This window comes from Lepidochelys olivacea (assembly GCF_965140295.1).
Source record: "Lepidochelys olivacea isolate rLepOli2 genome assembly, chromosome: 1".
Taxonomy (NCBI): domain Eukaryota; kingdom Metazoa; phylum Chordata; order Testudines; family Cheloniidae; genus Lepidochelys; species Lepidochelys olivacea.
The window spans coordinates 168,900,535-168,926,488 of NC_140411.1; the positions used below are offsets into that span (position 1 = coordinate 168,900,535).

Sequence of the window (25,954 nt, forward strand, 5' to 3'; positions counted from 1 at the left end):
TACTGTAGTACTTTTTACCTTCAAAATAAAATAGGGTTGCATAGAAAGAACTGTGAGGTACTTTTAACTATAGCAATTACACTTATTAATTATCTCTGAAGACAAAGCCTCTCTCTGCTGCGAGCAATGCAGCAAATGCAGGGAACTGTAATGCCTGGCCATACCCAAGTCAGAAGTGGGAGAGACACAGGTCTCCACTCAAGAGAGGCAACCAGAGGGGAGCTGGAAGCCTGCTGGACCAGTGAGTGGAAATACAGGTTGTTATCCTGACCTGTGACATGGTCAGAAGAGTGTTACATCAAGACTATTCAGATGAAGGAAATGAGATATGTGGTTTTACTACTGTAGCAAGCTGGAGGAAGGGAATAATTTGGAGGAAGCACCAAGGAGCCAATCTGCGTGCCCTTGGCTAAGAATGTTAAATTGCCGTTGGAGCAGCTCACTTAATAAAGAGCCAGCTAAGTTTACTGGGAACAGAGTCCTCATGTTACCTAGCACAAGAAATAAATACAATAACCATTTTCAGTGTAGCCTGAGTCCGCAGATAGAAGTGCCCATGTCCACAGACCGGGCGACAGGGAGTACCATACCCCCATACATTTACTTTTCCTTTCCATTCCCCCAGCCTTTCAAAACCACACCAACCTGGAGCCTAACTACTACTAGGGTGGGGAGACAATACAGTACTCACAAGCACTCAATAACCAACATGGGTAACCAGATTATGTCTTACATCTCTTGCCGTAGCCCCTAGATGCCTCAACCAAGATTGGGACCCACATTATGCTAGACAGAAACTGAGGTAGAGACTCTGAGGTAGATATCTAGGAGCTTGTGACATCTAGATAGACAAAGGGTGGGAAGGGGAAGCAGAGGCACAGAATGGTGAAGCAACTTGCCCAAGGTGACGCAGCAGGTCAGTGCCAGGAAGAGACCAGGAACAAAACCCCAACTCTTCTTGTACCCACAGCTCAGCACCCACTCTACTGCTAGCTTCCTAGTCTTAAAAACTTTGAAAGAGGTACTTCTTGGTTGCTGTAAAAAATAGACTTTAAAACAAAGGCTCTTAGAGCAGGGATTGTGTTTCTTGTTCCAGATTCATTAGAGAGAGAGAGAGAGAGAGAGAGAGAGAGAGAGAGAGAGAGAGAGAGAGTCACTTAGATCCTTTCTGTAAATTTCATTAACAGAAAAGGCACCAGGCTAAAGGAGAATGAGTCCTTTTCCAATAGCACTTGCATTGATATGCCGAGAGGGAGAATGCTACTTGGGAAGCTGTGAAGTGTTTGAAATTGCAAAAAAAAACAAAAAAAAAAAACACCTCTAATTTATTAATTACTCATTCTGTAAATGGAGAACAGACTTTCATTTACATCATTGATGGAGTAGCCTTAGTCAAACGATGCAATACAGCCTGGATGTCTGGCTGAATGAAAAATAGAACAGAAAGATGTCCAATAGCTGGAAACATCCATAACACCAGTGGCTATATAGGAAGTACTATCCTAAACTGCGATGGAACGCTCTAGAGAATTAAGGGGAGAGAGAGCAGAGACACAAACATGGTGGTATATTGATTTTTGGCTAAAACGTGCTATTAATAAACTGATTTCAGCTGCAGCGATGAGTGCAACAACTTTTCTATTCATGTACAAGTGTGTGATTGGACTGTACAGTTGCAGTAGTTTTTCATTTTTGTAAAATGGGTGGAAAGCTGTGAAGCGTTAAGACAAAATACAGGTAATACGAACAATCAATGTATAATGGTGCTCTAACCTGTAGACCAAACCTCAATTTGTAACAACAACAAAAAATGTGTGTTTAATATAGCATGACTGAGTACAAAAAAAGAAGTAGTGTTAACAGAGGGCAAATACTTCAAGTTAGATGGTAGCGACAAGAGAGAGGCGCACATTGAGCATATGGGCAGCATCTCAGTGCCCCTGGGGAGCTCCAGGGGGAGCTGTGCTTAAGGCAGCATAACACCTTTTGTAGCACCTGAGGCGAAGAAGGGCGTGTGCACTGTGCACCATCCTCAATGCACAGTGAGAGGAGAGGCTGAGGGAGCTGGGATTGTTTAGTCTGCAGAAGAGAAGAATGAGGGGGGATTTGATAGCTGCTTTCAACTACCTGAGAGGGGGTTCCAGAGAGAATGGTTCTAGACTGTTCTCAATGGTAGCAGATGACAGAACGAGGAGTAATGGTCTCAAGTTGCAGTGGGGGAGGTTTAGATTGGATATTAGGAAAAACTTTTTCACTAAGAGGGTGGTGAAACACTGGAATGCGTTACCTAGGGAGGTGGTGGAATCTCCTTCCTTAGAGGTTTTTAAGGTCAGGCTTGACAAAGCCCTGGCTGGGATGATTTAACTGGGAATTGGTCCTGCTTCGAGCAGAGGGTTGGACTAGATGACCTCCTGGGGTCCCTTCCAACCCTGATATTCTATGATTCTCAAGAATTGCGAAAGCTGCTCTCCGCTGTGTTCAGTTCCTCCCTTTCCGTTGTCCCACACAAGGGGAGCTAAGAGAGGAACAGTCCTTGAGCTCCCTGGGATTGTGCCTGGCTCTTAGGTGAGGGGCATCAAGGACACTCCTTATGTACTTCCTCTCCCTCCCCCAAGCACCCCAGCAGGGACCGGGCACAATATATTCTTTAGGGTTACTGTTTAGACGGCACTATGCTACATGGCATGATCCGAAGCCCCGGTGTCAGCACATTAAGGCCCATACCTGCTCCCTTTGAACTCAGTGGCAAAATGCTCATTGGTTTCAGTGAGAGCAGGATTAGGCCCTTTGCGTTCATTTTGGTGGGAAGCAGAAGCAGAAGCACAAGTGTATCGGGGCATCTTGGGCTTTTAAGATTTCACTTCCTTCTCGTTCAGTTTCGGGCTTCACTGTAGAGTGCACGACTTACAGACTACTGGCACCCGTGCAAAGAGCCAATACCCTATTGATCAGCTTTCGTTGGATCAGTGTGGTACTACTGCCCAACGAAGAGGAAACAATGTCTCATAATGTAGTAGTCTCAAACACTTAATGACATGTAACCCAGCTAACTAATTCACTGGGACCATTATAACATCTTACATTTATAGAGCACCACTCATCCAAAAGGATCCCACAGCTCCTCCCAGGCTATGTGTGAACACTGAAATGCTGGCACCTGTAGGATAGGAGGCAGTAAGAAACTACTCACAGCACATGATGTATGACACATACATATCTTGTATGACATATGACACATACTATATCATGTATGTGATCAAGTATGATCACAGCACACTGCACAGTGTGAAAAATGTGAGGGGGAGGAGGGAGGAAAGAGACTGAAAGAGTCCTCTCTCTGTCCCTCCCAATTCAAGAGGTGTTATTGACAGCATTCACGCTAAGCATAGGAATGTTTTGCAAGCATAATTTGAAAACTAACATTTCTGCTGAATCCACTTTCTTTCCTTAGAAATCCAAAATATCAACATATGAAAAAATGTGGGCATTCATGAGCAGCAGGCAGCAGACCGCACTGGTGAAGAACAATGATGAGGGAATCCAGCGGGTGCTCACAACGGACTACGCCCTGCTGATGGAATCAACCAACATAGAATACGTGACTCAGAGAAACTGCAATCTCACCCAGATCGGTGGACTCATTGATTCTAAAGGCTATGGCGTGGGAACTCCTATTGGTAAGATGCATTAAAGATAATTAATTAATGATGAGCAGTCCTCAAGAGGTTCTGGGCAGTTAAATCTGGATGCCCTTTAGGAGCTTTCTATAACCTTTGAGCACCCAGGGTCCTTCTTTCATTCAACATCTCCCCTCTTGCCCCAGCTACAGCAATGACTTTACTCAGCAGGGGCAAGAGGGTGGCTCATAAGCAAGCAGGAAAATTAAGGTGTAGTCCGTGCCTTCAAGACGCAATCAGTTGGCCTGCTGCTCTTGTCCTGTTCACAGGTGATGGGGTACCCTCTGCTCATCCCTCCCATGTTATTAAACCATGCTAGCAAGACAGAGTACATATTTCCTCCAGGAGCCCCCTTTTTAGAAGAGAATCAAGGTAAATGTGATCTCCAACAAATGCACCCCTTGGAAAGCTGCATGAAAGGAGACAGGATTGATATCGCAACCTATGCGCCATTGCCCGTGCATCTTAGTAGAATAACCTACAAAGTTTGCAATGATTTTCAGAGCACTATGTAGGGACTATAAGAAGCCATTGCAAGACTGTATTCCTACATCAAGAGACTCAATGCTTTGGGTGCATTCTGAAAACCAGCTGCCTCACTTCCACCAATAAGCAGCTTACCTTTTCGGTGGATTTGCTTGCCTTATCCCTGAATGTTTCAGTACTTTGCCAATTTTACATATTTAAAGAGATCGCATCTTTTCCACAGAAATTGGGTCCTTCTGCAAATGGACATTGTGTAGCCAGTTCTTTTTCTAGTTTAATATATTTGTGCTGCTCAGTCATGCACTCGCCCTACCCATGTCTCATCTCAGTTTACATCAGCCTAATTCCACTGACTTCAATGGAATTAGCTACAGATTTACATTGGTGTAACTGTTCAGACTTTGGCCTTTCAATTTCTTCTATGGCCATCTTTGAGGGAGGTAGAACAACCCGGAGTACACATACCCCTAGGGGTACATAGAGGTCTTCCAAGGGGTACATCAACCCATCTAGATACTTGCCTAGTTTTAAAATAGGCTACGTAAAAAGCACTAGCAAAGTCAGTACAAACTAAAATTTCATACAATGACTTGTTTATACTGCCCTATATACTGAAACGTAAGCACATTTATATTCAGTTGATTTATTTTATAATTATATGGTAAAAATGAAAATAAGCAATTTTTCAGTAATAGTGTTCTGTGACAATTTTGTCTTATGTCTGATTTTGTAAGAAAGTAGTTTTTAAGTGAGGTGTAACTTGGGGATATGCAAGACAAATCAGACTCCTGAAAAGGGTACAGTAGTCTGGAAAGCTTGAGAGCCACTGAGATAGAAAGCCTGCCCCAGTATATTGAACTCTGCCCCATCTTAGCCAGAATTCCATAGAGATGATATTGTAAAAATATTTTTCCATTGCTTATGTGAGAACAAACTTCTCTGGCTGAGAAGAATGAACCAAAAATTTAAACTATCCCAAAATAAAGATAAATACATGGCAAGAATTTCATAGCAGTTATAAAGCTGCCATGCTTTAAACTAAAAACAATGAAGGATAATTGGAACAGATGGTAATCCTCAGAGAATATATCCACTGGAAATGCAGCTGTGAAATATATTGTAAGATGTTTCTTGTATGATAAATATGCTGTTTTAGAAAGATCAGTTAGGATTCAAGGATATATAGAATATATGTTACAAGTCTCCAGGTGTCTTGAAATAAATCATTTTAAAAATTAAAACTTGAAACTTGCCCTAGACAAAGTATGCTGCAAAGATACTCCCATAACACACATGAATCCCCAAAGGAAATGGGCTCAGTTGTCTTCTCCCAGTATCCAAGACCATCCCATCATGTTATTTCTAAGATAAATGTACTTTGGATTCTCATTGTTTTTAGGACCAAATATTTAGCCAAGTCTCCCCTTGTGCAATCCTCAGAATTCAAATGCAAAAACATGCCTACACTTTACAGGTGCAAACTGAGGCCCATGCACTTCAGAAATTCTTATGAATGTGCCAAGTATAATCACAGTGTGACGGGTTGAATCACAGAAACCCCCTTGGGGCTGCCAACTGATGTGCCAAGACTACTTCTGCCCCTGCCTTCCCTGCCAACTTGGGACTCCAGAATCCGGCCTGGTTGTGCCAGACACACTTGCCGGCCACAAACACAGACCCAGGTCTGAACAACATCTCACAAACTGCAAGCATAACTGAAAGCAGCTCAAGAAGTGTTCCTGTTTTTAACACTCAGTTACCCAACTCCCAATGGGGTCCAAACCCCCAAATAAATCTGTTTTACCCTGTATAAAGCTTATATAGGGTAAACGCATAAATTGTTCGCCTTCTATAACACCGATAGAGAGATATGCACAGCTGTTTGCCCTCCCCTGCAGGTATTAATGCATACTCTAGGTTAATTAATAAGTAAAAAGTGATTTTATTAAATACAGAAAGTAGGATTTAAGTGGTTTGAAGTAGTGACAGAACAAAGTAAATTACCAAACAAAACAAAATAAAAATATGCAAGCCTATGCCTAATATAGTAAGAAAACTGAATACAGATAAAACCTCACCCTCGGAGGTGTTCCAGTAAGCTTCCTTTTACAGACCAGTCTCCCTCTAGTCTGGGTCCAGCAATCACTCACACCCCCTGTAGTAACTGTCCTTTGTTCCAGTTTCTTTCAGGTATCCTTTGGGGGTGGAGAGGCTCTCTTGAGCCAACTGAAGACAAAATGGAGGGGTCTCCCAGGGGTTTAAATAGACTTTCTTTTGTGGGTGGACACCCCACCCTCCCCCGGTGTAGAATTCCAGCTACAAGATGGAGTTTTGGAGTCACATGCGCAAGTCACATGTCCATGCATACTCAGAATTTACAGGTAGCAGCCATGGTTCACATGCTACCTTGAACGTTCTCAAGTAGACTTCTTATGTGGATTGGAGCCTTCTGAGATCCATTGTCCATTAAGTGTTTCTTGATTGGGCACTTAACTTGCACATTCCTTTCTAAAGAAGCTGCCCAAATTCTTTACTAAGGTTACTTAAAATTAAACCAGTACATAGCCAATATTCATAACTTCAAATACAAAAATGATACACGCATACAAATAGGATGAATAGATTCAGTAGATCGTAACCTTTACAGAGATGTGTTACATGGCATATGTAGCATAAAACATATTCCAGTTATGTCATATATACATTCATAAGCATATTTCCATAAAGCCTTACAGCGTGCAGCATCACACACTGTGTTGTTCTCAGACAAGTGGAAAAGATAGAAATGTAATTCTTAATAAAAATAATCTGTATATCTAGCTGGGGACATGCAGGGCTTTTAGCACTAGAGATGACTGTGAAATATTTAGCATCTTTGAAAAAAATTTCACTCAGGGATAAAACTTCAAAACTGAAATATTTCATGGGAAAGATTTTCAAGAAAAATTCAATTTCAAAAGAACCAAAGTGAAATTTTCCAGGTTTGTAACTGCCCAGCTGAAAGGTTCTTGTCCAATTATAAGAGCCAGGCCCTCTGACAGCCAAGCTGAATGTCTATACTGCAATTAAAAACCCAGGGGACTTGCGGGATTCAGGCTAAGGGGATGTTTGTTTACAATGTACACATTTCAGCTCAAGGTGCTCTGCCTTGACAACTCAGAAAGTGAAATTGACAAGACCATTACAGGCAGACAGCTGTCATTTTGATTTTCCTGATGGAAACTGATTTGGGGGGAGGTGGGGGGGGGGAAACAGATAAATGTTTCCAGTGAAAGTTTCAGTTTTCCAAAAAAAGGGCATTTTTCATTGGAAAAATCATTCCAACAATTTTTTCCTACCAGCTCTACTGATCACCTTAGCATCTGAGCAATCTCCATAAGTTTAAAAAATGACAATGCTCTTTCTTCCTTCCCTAGCACAATGAGGCAGATATAGGGGACCTTCAGTGTGTTGTTTCTATTAGTGTTTTTTAGTGACTGTGTAAGATACGGGTTTTGCATTTGGCTCTGAACTAAAGCAGCCAACAGTGTTGTTTTTCCTTAGCACTTATCTGCTTACTGCATTCTGAGAGGACTAGTGCATAGGACATAGGTAACATTTAAAAAAATATGCAAAAGGGCATCTTAGAAGGAATATAGTTGAACGAAGAAATGTCATTACATGCATCAAACAAGCACAAATTTCACAATTACTGCTACCATAGGGTTACCATATTTGAACTTTCAAAAAAAGGGGACACTCCACGGGGTGGGGAGGTATTTGTTCGCAGCCCCTAGCCCCGCCCCCATTCCAACTCCTTCCCCACCCCCATTACATCCCCTTCCCCAAAGTCCCCGCCCCAACTCCACCCCCTCTCTGCCCCGGCCCCGTCTCTTCCCCTGAGCATGCTGCATTCCTCCTCCTCCCCACTCCCTCCCAGCCGCCTGAAACAGCTGTTTCGCAGCGCAAGCACTGGGAACTAGGGGGAAAAAGTGGGCACTCTCAAGTGATCAACATTCACTCTCTTTCTTGAATGATCAACTCTTCTTTGGGGAAAAATAATAATGGCAAAATCCCAGACATTTTTAGATATTTAAAAATTTCTCCTGGACAGCGATTTAAGAATCAAAAAGCCGGACATGTCCAGGAAAATACGGACATATGGCAACCCTATGCTGCTAGTGCCCATGTGCTAGTAATTCTCATACTAACTATTACCTGTGATTTGGGAGGTAGCTAAGCAAGTGGGTAGCTGTATTTCAACAACCTGAGAGGTGGCTTCTATTAACAGCACCAAGGCCATAAATTAAATATTGAACAAAGAGGTATCAGAACGGATATATGACTTTATACTACTTTCCAATAATAAGTTTAGAAGTTCCAATCCAATGCCCTAGGCACACTTGGCAAAATTCTAGAAGTATAAGTATAAATACAGCTGTCTCTGTTACTCCCAAGATTGAATCAAATAACCCCGCAGCAACAGAAACAAAGAATAGATATTCCACACAATCCCAACACCAACCAACCTCCTTATGTTGCGGGGGGAACAGAGGGAGAGAAGAGGGGCCTTGCAGTATACCCTGCAGGCTAACAAACTCTAGCTGTTGCAGGAACCAGAACCCCCTCCTAAAGATTAGGCAGTTGCACTCGCTTTCCAGGCGACACTGCTAACTATATTTTAACTTTCTTGTATTTTTTTTTTAAACTAGAATGCATGTTCATTAAAATAAGTTATTCTTATACAAGGTATAATTTTTCCCTTCATTGCTGGCTACCCAAAGCAAAGGCTGCTGATCTTTGATTACCCAAAAAGACTTTGCATAATCTGATATCTCTTGGCATCTGCAGTATCAGCATATCCTGCTGCTGGCAACAGACTGTGCTCTGAAAGCTATCCGAGGCTTGGCACAGCAAATTAATGAACTGGGATTTTTTTTACATTCTTTCTCTAGACAATATAGTAGGCTAAAGGAAATAAAAAGCTCGGGGGGTGTCTTATTGTATTCACAATTATTTTAAAACATTTGTGTACAACACCATATGATTGCATGGCATGTTAGAGAGAATGGAGACATGGGGACAGATTTTCAGGTATTTAGGTATTAAAGATGTAGATAGGCTCCTAGTGGGATTTTCCAAAACATCCAGGCACTTTTGGAAATTCCACTAGATGCCTATCGTTACATCCCTAAACACCTATAAAAAAATCTGACCTGCAGTCCCTGCCTTAAAGAACTCAATGTTGTTTACAATGATCAGGTTGGAAATTGCAGCCATCTTAGTCTGCAGCTAAAATTACAGTTGTGGAATTGTTACTTAGACAGCTGTCTTGCTAATTGCTAAGTTGGTAGGTATGACAGCTAGCCACAGAAAGAAGCGACTGACTACACTGGAGTTCTTCCAATCTCTAACTATAAGGCCATATCTACACTACAAAACTAAGTTGGCCTAGCATATGTTGGCACACAGCCACCACCACCGTAATTATATCACTTGTGCATCTCTACACTTTGCTCCTTCCATCAGTGGTGTCCCCCCTCACCAGGAGCATTTGTATCAGTTATATTGTCAGCTTGGGAAGGCTCCTGAATGCCAGCAAACAGTCAACATAAGCAATGCAGTGTCTGCAATGACACTGCACCAACCTCAACTCTACACCACTCAGGGAGGTGGAGTTATTAAGTCAGCATAGCAGGGCAGTTAGGTCAGCAGGAGTGAAACTTACCTGTAGACACTGCCATAGTTAGGTCAGCATAAGCTGTAGCATAGACCAGCCTAGGAGGCAAAGCTTATTATGGCTGGAAGTCCAGACGTGGTAGGAAGTTAGTCCACATATGCCTCTGGTTTCACACTACCTTCCCATACTTTCTTCCAACTCTCTCTCCCTGCGGCTACTTTGTAATCCTTGCCCTTTGGGGAATTTTGTGCTTGCTGCTAATTAGTCCTGTCCACATTGCTAGCTCCCGCTGGTCTATTAAGCTTAATTGCTCCATTGCTACTTTGTTCTGGCTGGGGTGGGGAAGCAAGGGGGGGGAGAAACGGCAGCATGGTTTTAACCCCTTGCTTGCCAGGCATCGTGCATACTCATCCACTCTGCATCGTTACATGGTTACCAGTCAAATGTCAGTGGAGGAAAAGCAATAAATAAGAGAAAGAAAAGCCTCAAGTACTTTGCTATCTGTACCTATGTGTTGGCAAAACTTTGCAGAATGCAAAGAAAATACAAGGCCAGTTTCAGCTCTCATAACCATCCAGCACAACTGGCATAAATAAGGATGCAAAAGTATAACTGAGGCCCGAACTTATTTAAGTCACAGTGTGTTTTCTTAGATTGTACTCAGTTTTAAATACAGTGGTAAAAAAAATGGAAGTAAATGGAATAGATGTAAAAGTAGAGAGTCTAGGAGAATGTGAAATAGTCAGACACAGAAAGGAATGTAGGGAAAAATCTGCTGCAATGCAGAGGTTTAGCCAAAGTCCATTGTAGGCATCCACAAATCCCAAAGCAGTCCCAAATGAATAGCAAGACTTAAAGATCCCTTTGTCAGTCACCAATGCAAATTTCACTAGCTAATGCTATCCCCCTATTAGAATGAGGGAGCAATCCAAACACGAGCAGTCAGTCAGTCATGTACAGAACTGTTTTGGTTATACTCTATCAGGAATAATTTGTACTGTTAGAAGGGTGCACTTTTGTCTCAAATGCGCATCCTCCACCCCAACCCTGCAACAAATACTAAATGGTTTGTTCTTGCTCCACAGGGTCTCCTTATAGAGACAAAATTACCATTGCCATTCTCCAGCTACAGGAGGAGGGGAAACTGCACATGATGAAAGAAAAGTGGTGGCGGGGCAACGGGTGCCCTGAGGAGGACAGCAAAGAGGCCAGTGCTCTGGGGGTTGAGAATATTGGGGGCATCTTTATAGTGCTTGCTGCTGGACTTGTTCTTTCAGTGTTCGTAGCCATTGGAGAATTTATATATAAATCCAGGAAAAACAGCGATGTTGAACAGGTGAGTTGTCTATTGCCAGCTCATTTCTGGTTTGTTTTTTAGAGCCTGGGGTTGCCAAGGCATAGGAGGCTGTACCATTAAGAGTCTATTCAGGCTCTTGTGTGGTTGAACCTCTGCCACGCATTTTTGGCATTAAAGCCACATACATTTATTAAATGAGAAGAGGGAAGTACCTCACACTCCATCCAATTAGTGTTGTTTAGTATGACTGTGCAGAAATTTCAAGCGTAGTTAATTTCTCAAACAGTTGTTGCTTGGTCTTAATACTTCAAACCAATGGACTTGGAAAGGAATAAAAACAGAAAACTGCAGCTCTCTCTATAGCTTCAGCATCATCCCTTTGGTAACGGCCTCAATCTACTGGTCTGTCTCCACCAACGCAGTTCTCGCTCACTCTAAAGCATTCCTTCAAAGCCAGGTGTCTGCATGTTCCACGGGGAAGGGCAGGCCATAAAGGTGGGGAGCCTTGATAGAAAGAGATGGGAGTCACAGAACGGTAGGCTCTGGTGTAAAAGTGATGCCTGGAGTAACTCCATTGACGGGTAATGAGTAATATAAAAACTCAAGAAAATAATGGATGTAAACCAATGCATGGATGTTGCAATGTTTGAGGAAATGCTATTCTGTTTTCATTATAGAACCTAGCACGCACCAAGTATGTTTAAGAAAAAATGAGATGAGAGTACCACCACTAAGCACACCCCCAGATCCTGCAACAAATACTAAATATTTTGTTCTGCTCTACCAGTTCTCCTTATAGAGACAAAATTACCATTGCCATTCTCCAACTAGAGTATAGTTGCTGTCCTACTTTGTCCCTATGTGTTCCCTTGTCACTTCTCTACTGAGACCCCAATTCTGCCATCTCCTCTTTGTAGGTGAATCCCCAGGGCCTACTCAGCCCCCATTTCACTTCAATGGGACTTGGCTTGGGATCGGATTGGATGCAGGCACCATGGCTTTATTTATCTGTATGGCGCTTAGGTGCATCCAGTGGATCAGTTAGAGCCAATAATATCATCAGTGGCGTTACATTAGTTTGGCCATCATGGTACAGGGATAGGCTTATTACAGGATCGAGGCCTAAAATACTTTAAACTGTTCCATACAGGCAGATCCCTGCACCTGAGCAGATGCACACTAAAGTCAATGGTGCTGCATATGGACACAGAGGTCTACTATGTGCAGCGATTTGTAGGATCAAGGCTTTAGTAAGCCAAACATTTGGTATTTTAGGCATAAATCCAAGAGAACTGATGTACTTTGTATATACTGTTAATTTTCTTATAAGTTTTAAAATCTTAATTACCAGTTTCAAAAACACACAATGAAAAGAGGGTTTCTCCAGCTCTTGACTCAGATAGAAATAGAATAATGGATAAAACCTTTTTTGTATAAAAAAGCAAAGGTAATGCAGTTGATTAAAGTTTGTAGGACAAATGATAATGGGATAAGAGTGTAGGACAGTATTTTTGGAATCATAATTAATAGGCCAAAAATTATATCCCAATTTTAATTTATTAATTCACTTCTTTATAATTTGGGTGAGTACCAGTGTGAATCTGATGTGACAAGTTCAGTTTATGTGAAAATCCTGCTACTATATCACAGCAACATTCAATAGAGGGTAGCCTGTCTCATCATAATGAACATCTTCAACTGCATTAAAGTGGCGATATCACGTATTACTATCACAGAATCTGTGGGAAATGATTGTATAAAAAGAAGAATACAGAGAGTTTCATTATGACTATAAATTGCATATGATCTGTGACTTTTTCTGTTTCCATAATACTATCTTTAATTTAGAGCTCTCATTTTCATATTTTTTGTTATTTCACTTATTTATTTTTTCTCCATTTTTTTTCCTGCATGCAAGGCCTTTTGTTTCTTTTATGGACTACAATGTAAGCAAACCCATCCATCCAACTCCACCTCTGGAACCACCTTATCTACGGAGTTAGACTGTGGCAAATTAATCCGAGAGGAGCGAGGGATTCGAACACAACCCTCAATTCACACTGTATAATAGTAAAGGAAAAAGGTGTGTCCAATGGAAAGCATTCATCTTAAAGAGTGTACATGACAGTAATCAAAATATTGCCTCACATATTAATAGCCTTAAAGCTCAGCTACTGTAGCAGATGGATCTCCAGGGTCCTGAGAATTTGAGCAGTTCCGTGCATATCATAGAATAAAAAATAGATTTTAAAACAGTGTTAGTCTCTATATCTCTCTATAGAGCATAATCCTCTTGTCATTCCTTTGGGTAGTTCAGCATTTTCAGGTAAGAAAAATGTATTTACCTTCTTTCCCATGCAGTGCAATTTGCAGGAACTCAGTCTTTAGTCTCTGCAGAACATTTAGCAAGAAGCCCATGCAGTTATTTAGAAACCTCACAAATCAACAATCTGCAGGATTCCATTAACTCTCTGAAAGGCCCATTCGTGGCAAAGGAGCCAGTGATTTTTAGCTGACAGCACTGTGTTCCCAGTGTCAAATATTTAATTTTAATTCATCCATTTAAAATTCATTATACAACACCTCCAAGCAGCTTGTACTATTGTACCACAAAATCACACTTAGGTTTTAAGCCAGTAATCATTAACATTTAAAAAAATTATTCAGTGAATACATCCTCATAGAACACCTAGTTTTCTTCTTGTATACACAGGTTTTACATCAGTGTAATGGCATAGATTTAATTTTGGTGTTCATCTGTGTAACTGAAAGGAGGATCAGACATACTGTACTTATTATAAGACAGGATTCTTTCATGGTATAAGCACCAATCAGGATATCAAATCATGCTGAAGTGTAAACCCTTGGCATTTGTTTTGCATAATAAATATACAAGTTACTACAAAGTTGTGTGTAGGAAGTTCATCTGAATAGCTATGCTGAAATACTATTGTAACTGTAGTTTTAGCCATATATTTATATAAATCTGGATCAGAATAATGCATGAACCATGATAAACTTCCCTTTATTCTAAATAAGGCCAGTTACTTTTTATCCAGATCTGATTATACCCCAGCTGATCCCGTAATTTCACTGATTTCGTCTCCCACACATCACTCCCCAACTGTCTCTTTGGTACAGTGTCCTGACCATTACAACTCATTGGTATTGATCATCTTTGTCTGCTACGGGTACTTGAGTTTTTTTTATCTATTGGTATGGTTTCTTTGTACACTGCAGTTTACCCTGGCAACACAAGATGTAGCAAGTTAATGATCCCTTTTTTGGGGGGACCATGTCTGAGCTCTATTGCAATTAAACACTTCTTGCTGATTGACTTCTGCCCACTAAGTAGGTGAAGTGCTCCAGATGCTCTAGTCTCCCTTAACACACTCCAGCTCAGCCCTGTTCTGATTTCTTCTATCTGCTTTCTGTCTGACATGAATACTGAGACAAGAAAACATGGTCTTCTATGTACAGTGACAGGAGTTCTGGTCATTTTGTTTCCATTTTGCATTATTGTCTATTGGCCAATTTTATTTACCCTTTTAATAATCTTAGTGGTTTCCCTAGTTCTTCTATTGGATCTTAAAATCCATCTGTTTTTATGACCAAGAAAGTACCCTTTACAATATAAGCAATGTCAGTTTGTGTCCGTCCCACTCAAGACCCTGGAAGAAGTTATCCTGGTTGTGATGGAATTACTCACAATAGTTAACACTTCACCTGGTAACAAAATTTGTTGGCTAAGACCCCCAGAGCTTTGATCCATAACTCTTGGCAAAATTTGTGCCCTTACAAACCAAGATCTAATCACAAGTGAGAGAATTAGGCACTCTAGTCCCAATTCAACAGAGCATTTAAGCATGTGATTTCCCCACTGGGGAAAGAACTTTAAAGCCAATCAAATCCAGCTCCTCTGAGCTCTCAGAGGAGAAGGACAATGACTAATATGCTTATTATCCTAATCATTGTCCCCCTCAGTTTCCCATTCACCAGTTCCTTAATCTCTACTGAACTTTGGATGGACATTCGGTGTGAAGCGCCTTTGTTTTGTTCAGTTTTTAGAGCACCATCACATCTTTGAGAGAGGCCATCGAAAAAAGAGCCAGTCTTAATAACAATGCTCCTTACTTGTCGTCTGACTGTGCCAAACAGCATAGTAGATTTAGCTTGCCTCTGGGGACCATGATGAAACAATTATCTTGTTTTTAAATGGAATTTCAGATCTAGCCATAAAGATGTGTTAAAAAAACCTGCCATTCAAAAATTATACCAGCATCTGTTCATGTGAAAAATGGGACGATTACTTGAGCTCTAAAAGAAAGTACATTTGTAGCGAAGGTACCTGATCCTGCCAGGTGCTGAGTGCCTCCAGAGAGGAGCTGTGCACTCTCAACTCCTAGTGAGGTTAATGGAAGTTAAGGGCATTTAGTAATTTTAGTCATTGCACTTATCAAAGCCAAAGGACTTGATCCTAAATGGTTATATTTATTTGTATTATGTTGGTGACTAGAGTTCAGGGCTCCCTTGTGCCTACACTTAGGCCTGGTCTACACTGGAGCGTGGGGTGGGGGGGAAAATCGATCTAAGTTATGCAACTTCAACTACGTGAATAACGTAGCTGAAGTCGATGTACTTAGAGCTACTACCGCGGTGTCTTCACTGTGGTGGGTCAACTTCTGATGCTCCCCTGTCGACTCCGCCTGCGCTTCTCGCTCTGGTGGAGTATCGGAGTCGACGGGAGAGTGCTCGGCGGTCTATTTATCATGTCTTCACTAGACGCCATAAATCGACCTCTGCTGATCGATCGCTCCGGAGGTAAGTGTAGACATGCCCTTATAGAGAGTCCCTGGCCTAAACAGCTTGCATTCCACATTAAAAAAAAACAGACTAAGGGTGGAGAGACAAAAACATCACCCTCTACAGATGGAAAGCTAAGGCCTAGAGGGATTAAATGGCTCATCCGAGGTCACACAGGAAGTCTGTGGCAGATCAACAAACTGAACCAATTGATGATCAAGTTCTTAAATGTTTTGTCCACACAGATTGTAAGATCTTTGGGGCAGCAACCATCTTTTCTTTCTGTGTTTGCACAATGCCTAGCACAACGGGGTCCTGGTCTATGATTGGGAGTTCTAGGCACTACAACCATATTTTTAAAATGAATGCTGTAATGTATCAAACCGGAAGTGTTCTCTTTATTTAATATGTTTGTGTTAAGAGGACTATGTCCAAAGACTATCCTTACATAACCAGATAATTATGTTTTACATATTATTTGCCATGCCCTTTTGAACATATTCTGCAAAGGTTTCAAAACACGCTGCAATTACACTTTTCTACAACATGGTTAACTTGCTTATTATTATGAGGAACAGGTCGCTTGTTTCAGATTATAAGTTATCTAAAAGGCAACTCGAAAACATGCAGACAGTCTCTAAAATTAGTAGTAAGCATTAGGAGACATTTAGAGTCCTTTCATGCATGACTTGTACTCTACACATGCTTAACGTTTTGTAAGTTGTATAAACAAATCTGTGTACTCAGAGCAAGTGTGGTACAAACCAAAAAGGTGTGGAACTGGTAGAGATAACAGAAATAATTTATAAAAGCTTTCACGTCTCTGAAGTTGAATTTTACTCGGAGAAGTGGCTGCATACAAATAGCATGGGATGAGCGTATCCCATGTTTATCATTTCTCAGTAACATCTATGTCAAATTTTCAAGGAGGATTCTTCCCCAAACTGTTAGATCTGCAACTTCACCCTCTGCTTCAAAAATCAATAGGAGCTCAGTCCTTCTCATGCATTTACACCAGTTTTGAAAGATATGCAGGTCAGATTTTACCCTCAGTTACCCTATTAGCCTTCAATTGGTTTGTGGGGCTGGCAATCAGAGAAACCATCGTTTTTCTTACCAACTGAAAATTGGGAAAAACAAACACAAAATACCCATTTTTATAGTCACTTTCAGTGCAGAACCAGGCTTTCTAAAAATCTGATGCACAGTTTAGAATAGCTTGCCTGCTGGTCTAATTTGTATAATTAGCTCTTAGTGGCGGAGTACTGAAGCAGACTTTGAATTCACTACAGCAGTGATATTTTCACAAGAAATAACTACTTTGAAACATTTTCCTCCAGTATACTAGACACAAGGCAAAGTACTTTTTTTCCAATATTAAGAATTTGCCTCTGTTCCATCTATGTGTAACTATAAAAACATGGCTACTGTGGCCCACAGAAGGGAAATCCGGATTCTGATCTTCTTTCTCTGTTACTGAACTATAAGATGGATTCCTGTTATATATTCTGCCAGGATAAATTTGTCCTATCAGTGAATTTTCATAATTTTCAAGTGTAACACAGCACCTCTAGATTGAGGTATTTCTCCTTATGTATGTATGAAGTTCACTATAAAGTCTTCTGAATAGATTGACACCACAGGCAGACTGGCTTCAAAGGTTCATGTATGGCATATTGAGTCAAGAATTACAGTTCCCAGTTTTCCTCAATCTAGTCTATATTACTTTAAAAAAAATCCCTGCCCAGGTAGGTAGCTACCCCAAAGTCTAACACAATTTTCACTGTTGCGAGATAGGAGTGGAGGAAAGATTTGGGAAACCTGAGCAGGTGATGGATCTGCTGCTATGCCTGTTATACAATGAAGAGACCAATTCCCTGGTCTAATTTGGCCTCAACCAACACATTTTAAAGGAATAACATTCCCACGCAGTGTTTGCAAGCCAAACACTGCAGCATCCCAACAGAACCAGCAAGTGAAGCTGACTATAAGCAAAAGTGAAATTTACGGGGCTGTCTTCAATGTTCACCCTCAACCAACTCCAAGGAGTTAACAGCATTAGAACAATTTTTAAAGCTCTTAAAAAAAATTTCAGTTGAATACCTCAGGAAGAGGTAAAACACAGAAGGCAATTTTAAATGAAATTTTAACTGTACGATGCCCTTTTAAAAGAATGCTATGATATTTCATATACATTACTTTTTCATAAAGATTCTTTAGCAGCTTGATAATCGAATGTGTTTCCTTACCACCATTTTTTCCTCTGTCACATGCATGCTGGCTTGGCTTACAGTTGCTCTGTAGTGCTGACGCAGTTTTGTCTCCTTATCTAAAAAGTTCAGGGCAATTCTGATTTTTGAACATCTGTCCTGCTTCCTCATCTCCACTTTGTGTGACAAACTAGAAAGAGAGCAATTTTAAGTGCTTCATGCGGTTATGGGGCCTAGGTCACTTTAGAAGCAGTGAAGTGTAATCTATGTACATGTTTGAAGATAAACAGTACTTTGGGATAGGTTTCATGGGGCTCATAGGGGATTTTGTATGACGTTCTTCTGATAAATTGTTTATTAGAAAACTGAAAGTTCAAGGAACCTTCTCCAGTTGCACTTCAGAACATCCTAAAGTGCATGGGAATGGGGAGGGAGAAAGGAGAGGCAGTACAGAGCCCCTCATCTCAAGGTCTTTTAAAACCATTTGTAGAGGCCCACCACCTCCTCCACTCTGTTTTCTAAAAGGTGGCAGGACTTTGCAGACAGACACAAATCTGCCATAGATCAAAGTTGGAGTCTACAAACCTTGTCAAGAGTCCCTTTGAATTTTATTGTAAAAGGATCAGTCCAGGTTCCCAGTCTTATTTCTATGTTCACTTCATTATTATAAGACTCTGTAAAACCAAAACAGGTTTTGTAGCTGGTTAATTCTCCCAAGACAGATTTAAATCCAACCCAAGGGCAACAACAACTTTTATGGTTCCAATAGATACAACATTGAGAGCTGTGGTGCGTAGGAGTCAGGAAGTTGCTTTCCTCCTTCCCCTTTCCCAAACTGTGCCTTGTATACAACAGCAGATTCCAGTGTGTGTTTGCTTTTGGCTGATTAACCTCTTTTCTGAATGGGTCAGCCAAAATCTGTATGCTGTACGGCTACGGATATTTTCTGCGGGACAAAGACATTTGGGATTAAGCCAGGGCCTCAATATGTACTTCTTGTAAATATGATAAACTGTTTATAGATAACACCAAATTTAAAACCAAGACCATCAACAGACTTTTAAACCAATAACTCTTGAAACTGGCGATAAAGTAAAAGGTTTAATAATGGACAAGATGGCAGAAATTTACTTCGGAAATACAAGCTCTGAACATACACAGACAGACTTGGATAAACAGCATCGATTGTTACTAAAAATAAAAAGACAAAGTTTACAAATAGAACAGACTGAGGGTCATTTAAACTCAAAGCTTTTTAGGAGCTAGAACAGGTCCATGTAGTTTATTCAACAGGTATCCAAATGTTTAAAACTTCAAGTACCAACCTATCAATGATGTGTCAAACATCTCTGCATAAATATGACATGTTCTTCATGGAATTAAGTTTCTTGATATCACATGATAAACAATGTAATGAGTGCAATATGATCTGGATAATCTGAATCAGTTTGGGAAAAACCTAGATGTAAACATTAACATGCCAATAGAAGATGTTGTTCCGACTATAGGACTTATCCCTATGCACATCTTGCAGAAATCCACATCTATAAACACACACGCACCCCGAACATGGATTAGTATCAGACACTGCATTACAGTTATATAAAAAGTAGATAGTCTAGTGATTGATACATTCCCTTGCTCATTCACCATGGAATTCTTGGCTCATTCCAAAAATTTAGATTTAAAAAAAAAATCCAATTACAATTAATGTCAAGGGAGTAACCACACAATAGAGCCAGTGGGTTGGTGCATATATTTTTATCAGCTGGGGAAATCAGTGGTGACATTCTCTGAAAAGGCTTTGCTCATTCAATTTAAAAGTAACTTCAACAGCAGAATGACACCTGCTTCAGCAACTACTACCAGAGGGCCCAGAGGTCTATCAGATATCACTGGTTCAAACTAATGCTTAGCACCAGAAGTTCCTAAATTGTGTCACCAAAAGCTCTGTTTAAAATGATAATTACACCAGTGAAGTCCTGACTATTACAAAGGGCTGATCTACCAGAAACTAATTTGAAGAAGGATTTTCTTGCCCATGTCAATTACATTTTAAGTCAGTCATGAGTTAATAACCATTTAATTATTATATGCTTAAGGCATTCAGTGTTTCATAAGACAAACAAAAATGAAGCCTCTCAAAGAAAGTGTATATTAAATAATCTAGGGTCATACTAGGTCTGTGTGCAACATATTGCTCAAATAAACTCTCACCAGCTACACCACAATATATACCACATTGTAGAGTCCATACAATATATGTATCTACACTGAAGAAACACTAATAGTAATGCCCCAATCTCTGACTGGAGCTGTGTGCACATCAGCTTGCAGAATCAAGGCCAGGCACTACTCAGAGAAAGGGACAAAACATGGTACTAGAAGTCTATAATTCTGAAGTTCTAATCCCTGCTCTGAAAAGGATTCCCTCCACAGCCTTGAGTAAATCACTTTTCTGCCTGAGTTAACATCTAACATAAATAGGGCTGTCAAACGATTAAAAAAATTAATTGCAGTTTTAATCACACTGTTATCCAATAGAATACCAACTGAAATTAAATATTTTTGTTAAATACTATTTTGTTAATCCTTTTAGTGCAAATATTTGTAATAAAAATATTATAAAGTGACCACTGTGCACTTTGTATTTTGTGTTGTAATTGAAATCAATGTTTGCAAATGTAGAAAAACATCCAAAAATATTAAATAGATTTCAATTAGTATTCTACTGTTTAACAGTGTGATTAAAACTGTGATTAATCGCGTGAGCTAACTGCAATTAATTGACAGCCCTAAACATAATGCCATACTTCACATATTAAAGTCTTTCTTGGGAACTAGAAGCTGGTAGGAAAGCTTGGATTTCTCCCTTTCTCCTAGAATAAATATTTCATATTTATCTCTGCAGGGCTTTGACATATTAGAATGGACTTGTTACTGGTCAAGGACTAATAGAGCCTATCTTCCAGCAGCGTACTTTTAGGGGAAAATCCATGTTTGGGATATAGGAAACATTTCTATGGGCTGTTTAAAAAAGCATCTCTTAAAACTCCTCAGAGGGGTCTGGAATGTTAAAAATAAGGGATGGATTAGCAGGCTGGGTGCTGGGGAGGTGGTAAAAAATAAGTACATTTTAATCACACTTATCACCTGATTTTTTTTAAATCAGTACATTAACTGTACATCACCACTCTTTCCATTTGAAGCTCTATACATTTTTATACCACGTGGAGTTATTTTAGCAGTCAGTTTTATGTTATTTCCCCCTCCCCCCCCCCAAACATATCTTCATGAATCCAGTAGCCAAATGGCATTCCACTTTCTAAACCATCTTGCAATTTTCCAACTATTTCACTCGAATATAATTTCTCCTTTCCTGGACACACAATGTTTTAAAAGTGTTTTTCTCTATTTCTCTGTAGAAAGAGCATTGGAAAATGTTTTATTTAGAGAGTCATTAATTTCATGGCTGGGTGTGGGGGCAGAAATCAAATAATCGTCAAAAGAAGTTGTATTTGTTCTCTTTAGCACTAGCGTGTTTTAAGACTAACAGGAGTACGGTTTTCAGAGGAAAGGTAAGTTTCATAATCTAAAGGCACGGTGGAAGACATAAATGTGTTTGGATAGGATTTTCAAAACCGCACAGCAGTGGCCTAATTCTGCTCCCATTGAAATAAATGTTAAATTAAATTTCAAAGAGAGCAGGATTGGGTCAGTGCCCAGAGCTTTTGAAAATCCCATCCACTGTGCAATATGGCCCTACTCCACAGACTGTTTAATTCAATTAAGAGACTCCCAGAACTCATGAAGTCCATGAATCAGGCCTTAAAGCCTGTGTTTATAGAAACCTAAACGCTAAAGTTTTGCGGAATTTAAGTTTGGAATTTATGTTCATTGAACGTTAAACACTTTTCCCACATTTCTCTAGTGTCTTTCTTTCAATGCTATAATGGAGGAGCTTGGAATTTCACTCAAGCATCAGAAGAAGTTAAAGAAAAGGTCAAGAACTAAAGGGAGATCATTCACAAGTATCCTTACTTGTCATCAGAGGCGGACACTGAGGAAAGAAACCATGGCATAAACAAGAAAAAAAACCTCTTGGAAAACATCAGGAATAAAAAACAAAAAAACTTTGCTGCCTACAAAATTGACTATGGAGGAATTTCTGAAAATAGACATTTAGCTTGTTCTTCAGAAATTGTGTGTGGTTTCTTTTTATCTAGGAAAGGTAATAGCAGTTTAAATGCTCACATAGATGGATATAAGACTAATCGGAAAAGCGTCTCACCATATCTTTTGAAAGGCATTTCTATGCTGACCTGTTTTGCATCTCTGTTCCCTTCCCATACATTGCTGTATGTGCTTTCTAAATAAAGATACAGGGTTTTTTTTTTTTCCAATAATCCAAATGTCCTACATTTTTCTTGTCACTTTCTTACTCATCATAATGTAATCTTATTTTCTTTTTATAAAAATTGCAGTACTGACAATCACAAGCATCTAAAAATCATGAGTCAGGCTCTACAAAACTGAGTGGCTTGAAAATGATTTTATTAAAAAATGATAGGTTCTTTTTATTTGCCTTCCTGTTGTTGACCTATTAAGGATCATATTTTCAAGCTTTTCTCTGCAACCAGGAGGGCTAGGAATTTTTTTTTTTTAAATGAAAGCTGAGATTCTCTGTCTTTTCTTAAGGCCAGGGCTTTAAGAAAAGATACCAAATATTACAAACCTCCTGAAAAAGTTGAGAGAGTTGGCAGCACAGCCATTGGTACACTGCATTATCCCTCTGGCTTGTGGTACCAAAGAAATTCCTAATTTATAATGCTTCCCCCTTAGAAATAACAGCGAACAATAGACTGTTCATATTATAAAATGGACCACAAAAATATCAAAGCTAAACTACATCTGCTAGAAAATAGAACTGTGCTGATTTTCTGGGTTATCGCTACTTGCTATAAGAGTGACGGGGGGCACCACTTAAAAGACCCTATAATTAAGCAAACAATAGTCTGTCATGGAATACTACCTCTTTTTAGCCTCTTAGTTAGGAAGAAGGGCAGTGACATGTTCAATAGCAGAAATTTTTCCTTAGTTCCTTTGAACTTCAGTAGCATGAAGTATATTCATATTTATTCTAGTGCATTGTCCCTGTGATTAATTCACTTGTTCACAGGGTTTTATCCCCAGGAGTTTAATTCCAAGATTCTGTTGAAAGGAAAAAATATTTTCAGTAGGTTGAAAGCACAAGCAGTTATGAGTGTAATAATGGCTGCAGGGAGCTGCAGAGTGCACTATTGTTGGTGGCTCCTGGATGGAGCAATTGTGGAGCCATGACCCTACCTCCTGGCAAAGCAAGGAACAGCTGGGGACAGAGCTTGAGACAGCTGTGCAGGGATGCTTCTCTGTAACCTAACTAGGTTCTTGTGTCATGCCAATCACCAATTCCAAGCACCCCCCCCCGCAGTGCTGATAAAAGTATTAAGTCTTTGAAGCTTCCAAGAAACTTCACTCCCCTCTCCAATTCATCTTAGCCACAAGAGAGCCATGACTGAGAGCCCCACATCTGGAATGCTTTCCTTCATCTCCAGTGTAAATGTGACTCATTTGACAACCACGTATCAGGCCCCAAGTGAAGTCTCTTAACATATATCACAATATCCTGTAAAGCCACAGTTCTTGATGGCCCTGCAGTTTGAAATTTAAGGGACATTCTGCCCTGGCATACATGCATGAAGCTCCTATGGATGCTCAGCAGAGGCGACAACTTGGCTTTCAAATGTGCAAAAAACTCCTGAGTTATGTAACACTCAGCCTTTCAATCAAACAGAGTTTGATTAACTTTGTGTTTCAGTACACACACTTTGCATCTTTCACTTTCCAGTTTTGGTTTCATACAAACCCTGAAACAAAAGCAAAAAATTCAGCCAAATCACCCCAAAATTTCAACTGTTTGGGTGTGTAACACATACAAAACCAGTTTTATTTATTGCCTCCAAAAGCTACCCCTTCTCAGGGAACAGGTCACAGACCAGAAAAACACTTTTTTGATAATTTTCATATGACTGAAAAATAAGCCAATCAATATCAGCTTTAAAGCCTCCCAGGCTGATATTGTACTGATCATAAATAGGTTATAGTTTTACTGTATAATGAGCCACCACCCACCTGGAAAACATTGCATGGGTAAGTTACATAAAGAGAGGTGGCAGTAAAGAGGCCTGTGTGAAGTTCTTTTTCAAAAAGTTTGCCACCGAATGGACATATTTCCCTTCTATGACCTGATTCGTGAGTGGGAATGAGGGGCAATCACAGGGTGTGACGCTAGCAAAATTGCCACAGGTCTGAAATCCATGGATCCCCAGTCAGCTGTGTAGCGATCCCCACCTCCCCTTTGATCCTCTGCTAGCCATATGAGCCCAAAGCAGCAGAGAATCAGGACACAGCCATCTGTCACAGCTCGTGGTCATGTTCTCTACCCTCTCTGAAGGGGGAGTCAGAAAACACGCAGGAGAGCTATGGCTGCTTCAGTGGAGCGCTAAGGTCTATAGCCGTTCTTTGACATTCTCATGGGGAAGCATACCCCCTGCTGCTACTCACCTTGGGCTTCTGGTCATGTCCACTTCCTCTGCAAATTGCTGAGATAGGCGAAATAGATACATAGAGGTGGGCTGGAGAAGTGCCTGTAATCTTCCTCCCCTTCCCCCATGGGATCTTTTACACTAACTTGCATAACTAGGAGCAACATGAAGGAAGCAGAGGAGCCTGAGCCTTGAAATGAATAAGTGCCTCTACTAGAGTTGTGTGAATGCTATTAATTATTATGGTCCAGATTCAAAATAGCGACTACTGATTTTAGATGCTGACCTTGAGATGCCTTATCTTCAGAAAGTTCTAAGCAACCACTCCCTGAAAATCAGATCACTTTTAAAGTGATTCAGATTGGACACCAAGAATTTATTCCTCACTTTTGGAAAAACTTGGTGTGTATCATGTTCCACAGTAGCGACAAAGGGCGCCAATCAAGGCTCAGGTGTTGTATGAAGAAGTGTATTAAAAACAGTCGCCACCCCCAGAATGCTCATGGGGAGTGTTACAAAGAGCCTTCATTCTTCATTCATTCTTTGATTTAATGTTGCAATAGACTATTTTGTATACCATTAGGATTCCGAGGTCCTTGCAGGTTGTGATTTGTGTCTTTGACATGGTCACACTGACAACCATAACCTTCAGATATTTGAAATTAATACGTTCAAAGTGTTGAGACTTGTGATACTGGACCACTTACTTTAAAATGGATATGATTGGTAGCCTAGGCTTACTAGTTACACAGTTGTATGCAACTTTTAAAAAAAGAGAACCTATATTTCTATTAATGTTTTAATAGAAACAAAAACAAAAAGATCAGAGGTTTTAATTTAACCATTCCCTTCTGTGTTTGCAGCAAGATGCCAATGTGTAAGAAGAAAAAAAAACTTTTCAGTGTCCAAATTGAATTATGTATCAAATGAAAGACTGTAAAAGAACAAGGGAAATGCAAATTAGATTTTAAAATTTCTTTAGTTTTCATAAACTGAAGTTGTACTTAAGAACATAAGAATGGCCATGTTAGATCAGACCAATGGTCCATCTAGCCCATTTGCCTGTCTTCCAACAGTGGCCAATGCCAGTTGCTTCAGAGGGAATGAACAGAATAGGGCAATTATTAAATGGTCCATCTCCTGTCATCCAGTCCCAGCTTCTAGCAGTCAGATGTTTAAGAACACCCAGAGCATGGGGTTGCATCCTGACCATCTTGGCTAATAGCCATTGATGGACC

At 40.2% G+C, this 25,954-nt stretch overlaps 1 protein-coding gene across 4 annotated transcripts in view; it reads left to right on the forward strand.

The window, feature by feature from the left end:
- Window positions 1–22,510, forward strand: part of GRIK1 (glutamate ionotropic receptor kainate type subunit 1) — a 230,244-nt gene extending 207,734 nt beyond the window's left edge. For 2 of the 4 annotated variants that reach the window (XM_084617632.1, XM_084617634.1), the window contains exons 14-16: window positions 3,452–3,677; window positions 10,908–11,158; window positions 22,064–22,510. In XM_084617632.1, the coding sequence (XP_084473758.1) occupies window positions 3,452–3,677; window positions 10,908–11,158; window positions 22,064–22,216 (630 nt within the window). In that variant the 3' untranslated portion in view covers window positions 22,217–22,510. Of the gene's footprint in view, window positions 1–3,451; window positions 3,678–10,907; window positions 11,159–13,037; window positions 13,203–22,063 lie in introns of those variants that run through there. The other 2 variants (XM_084617633.1, XR_014709971.1) reach the window with 2 other exon arrangements.
- The last annotated feature ends 3,444 nt before the right edge of the window (window positions 22,511–25,954 follow it).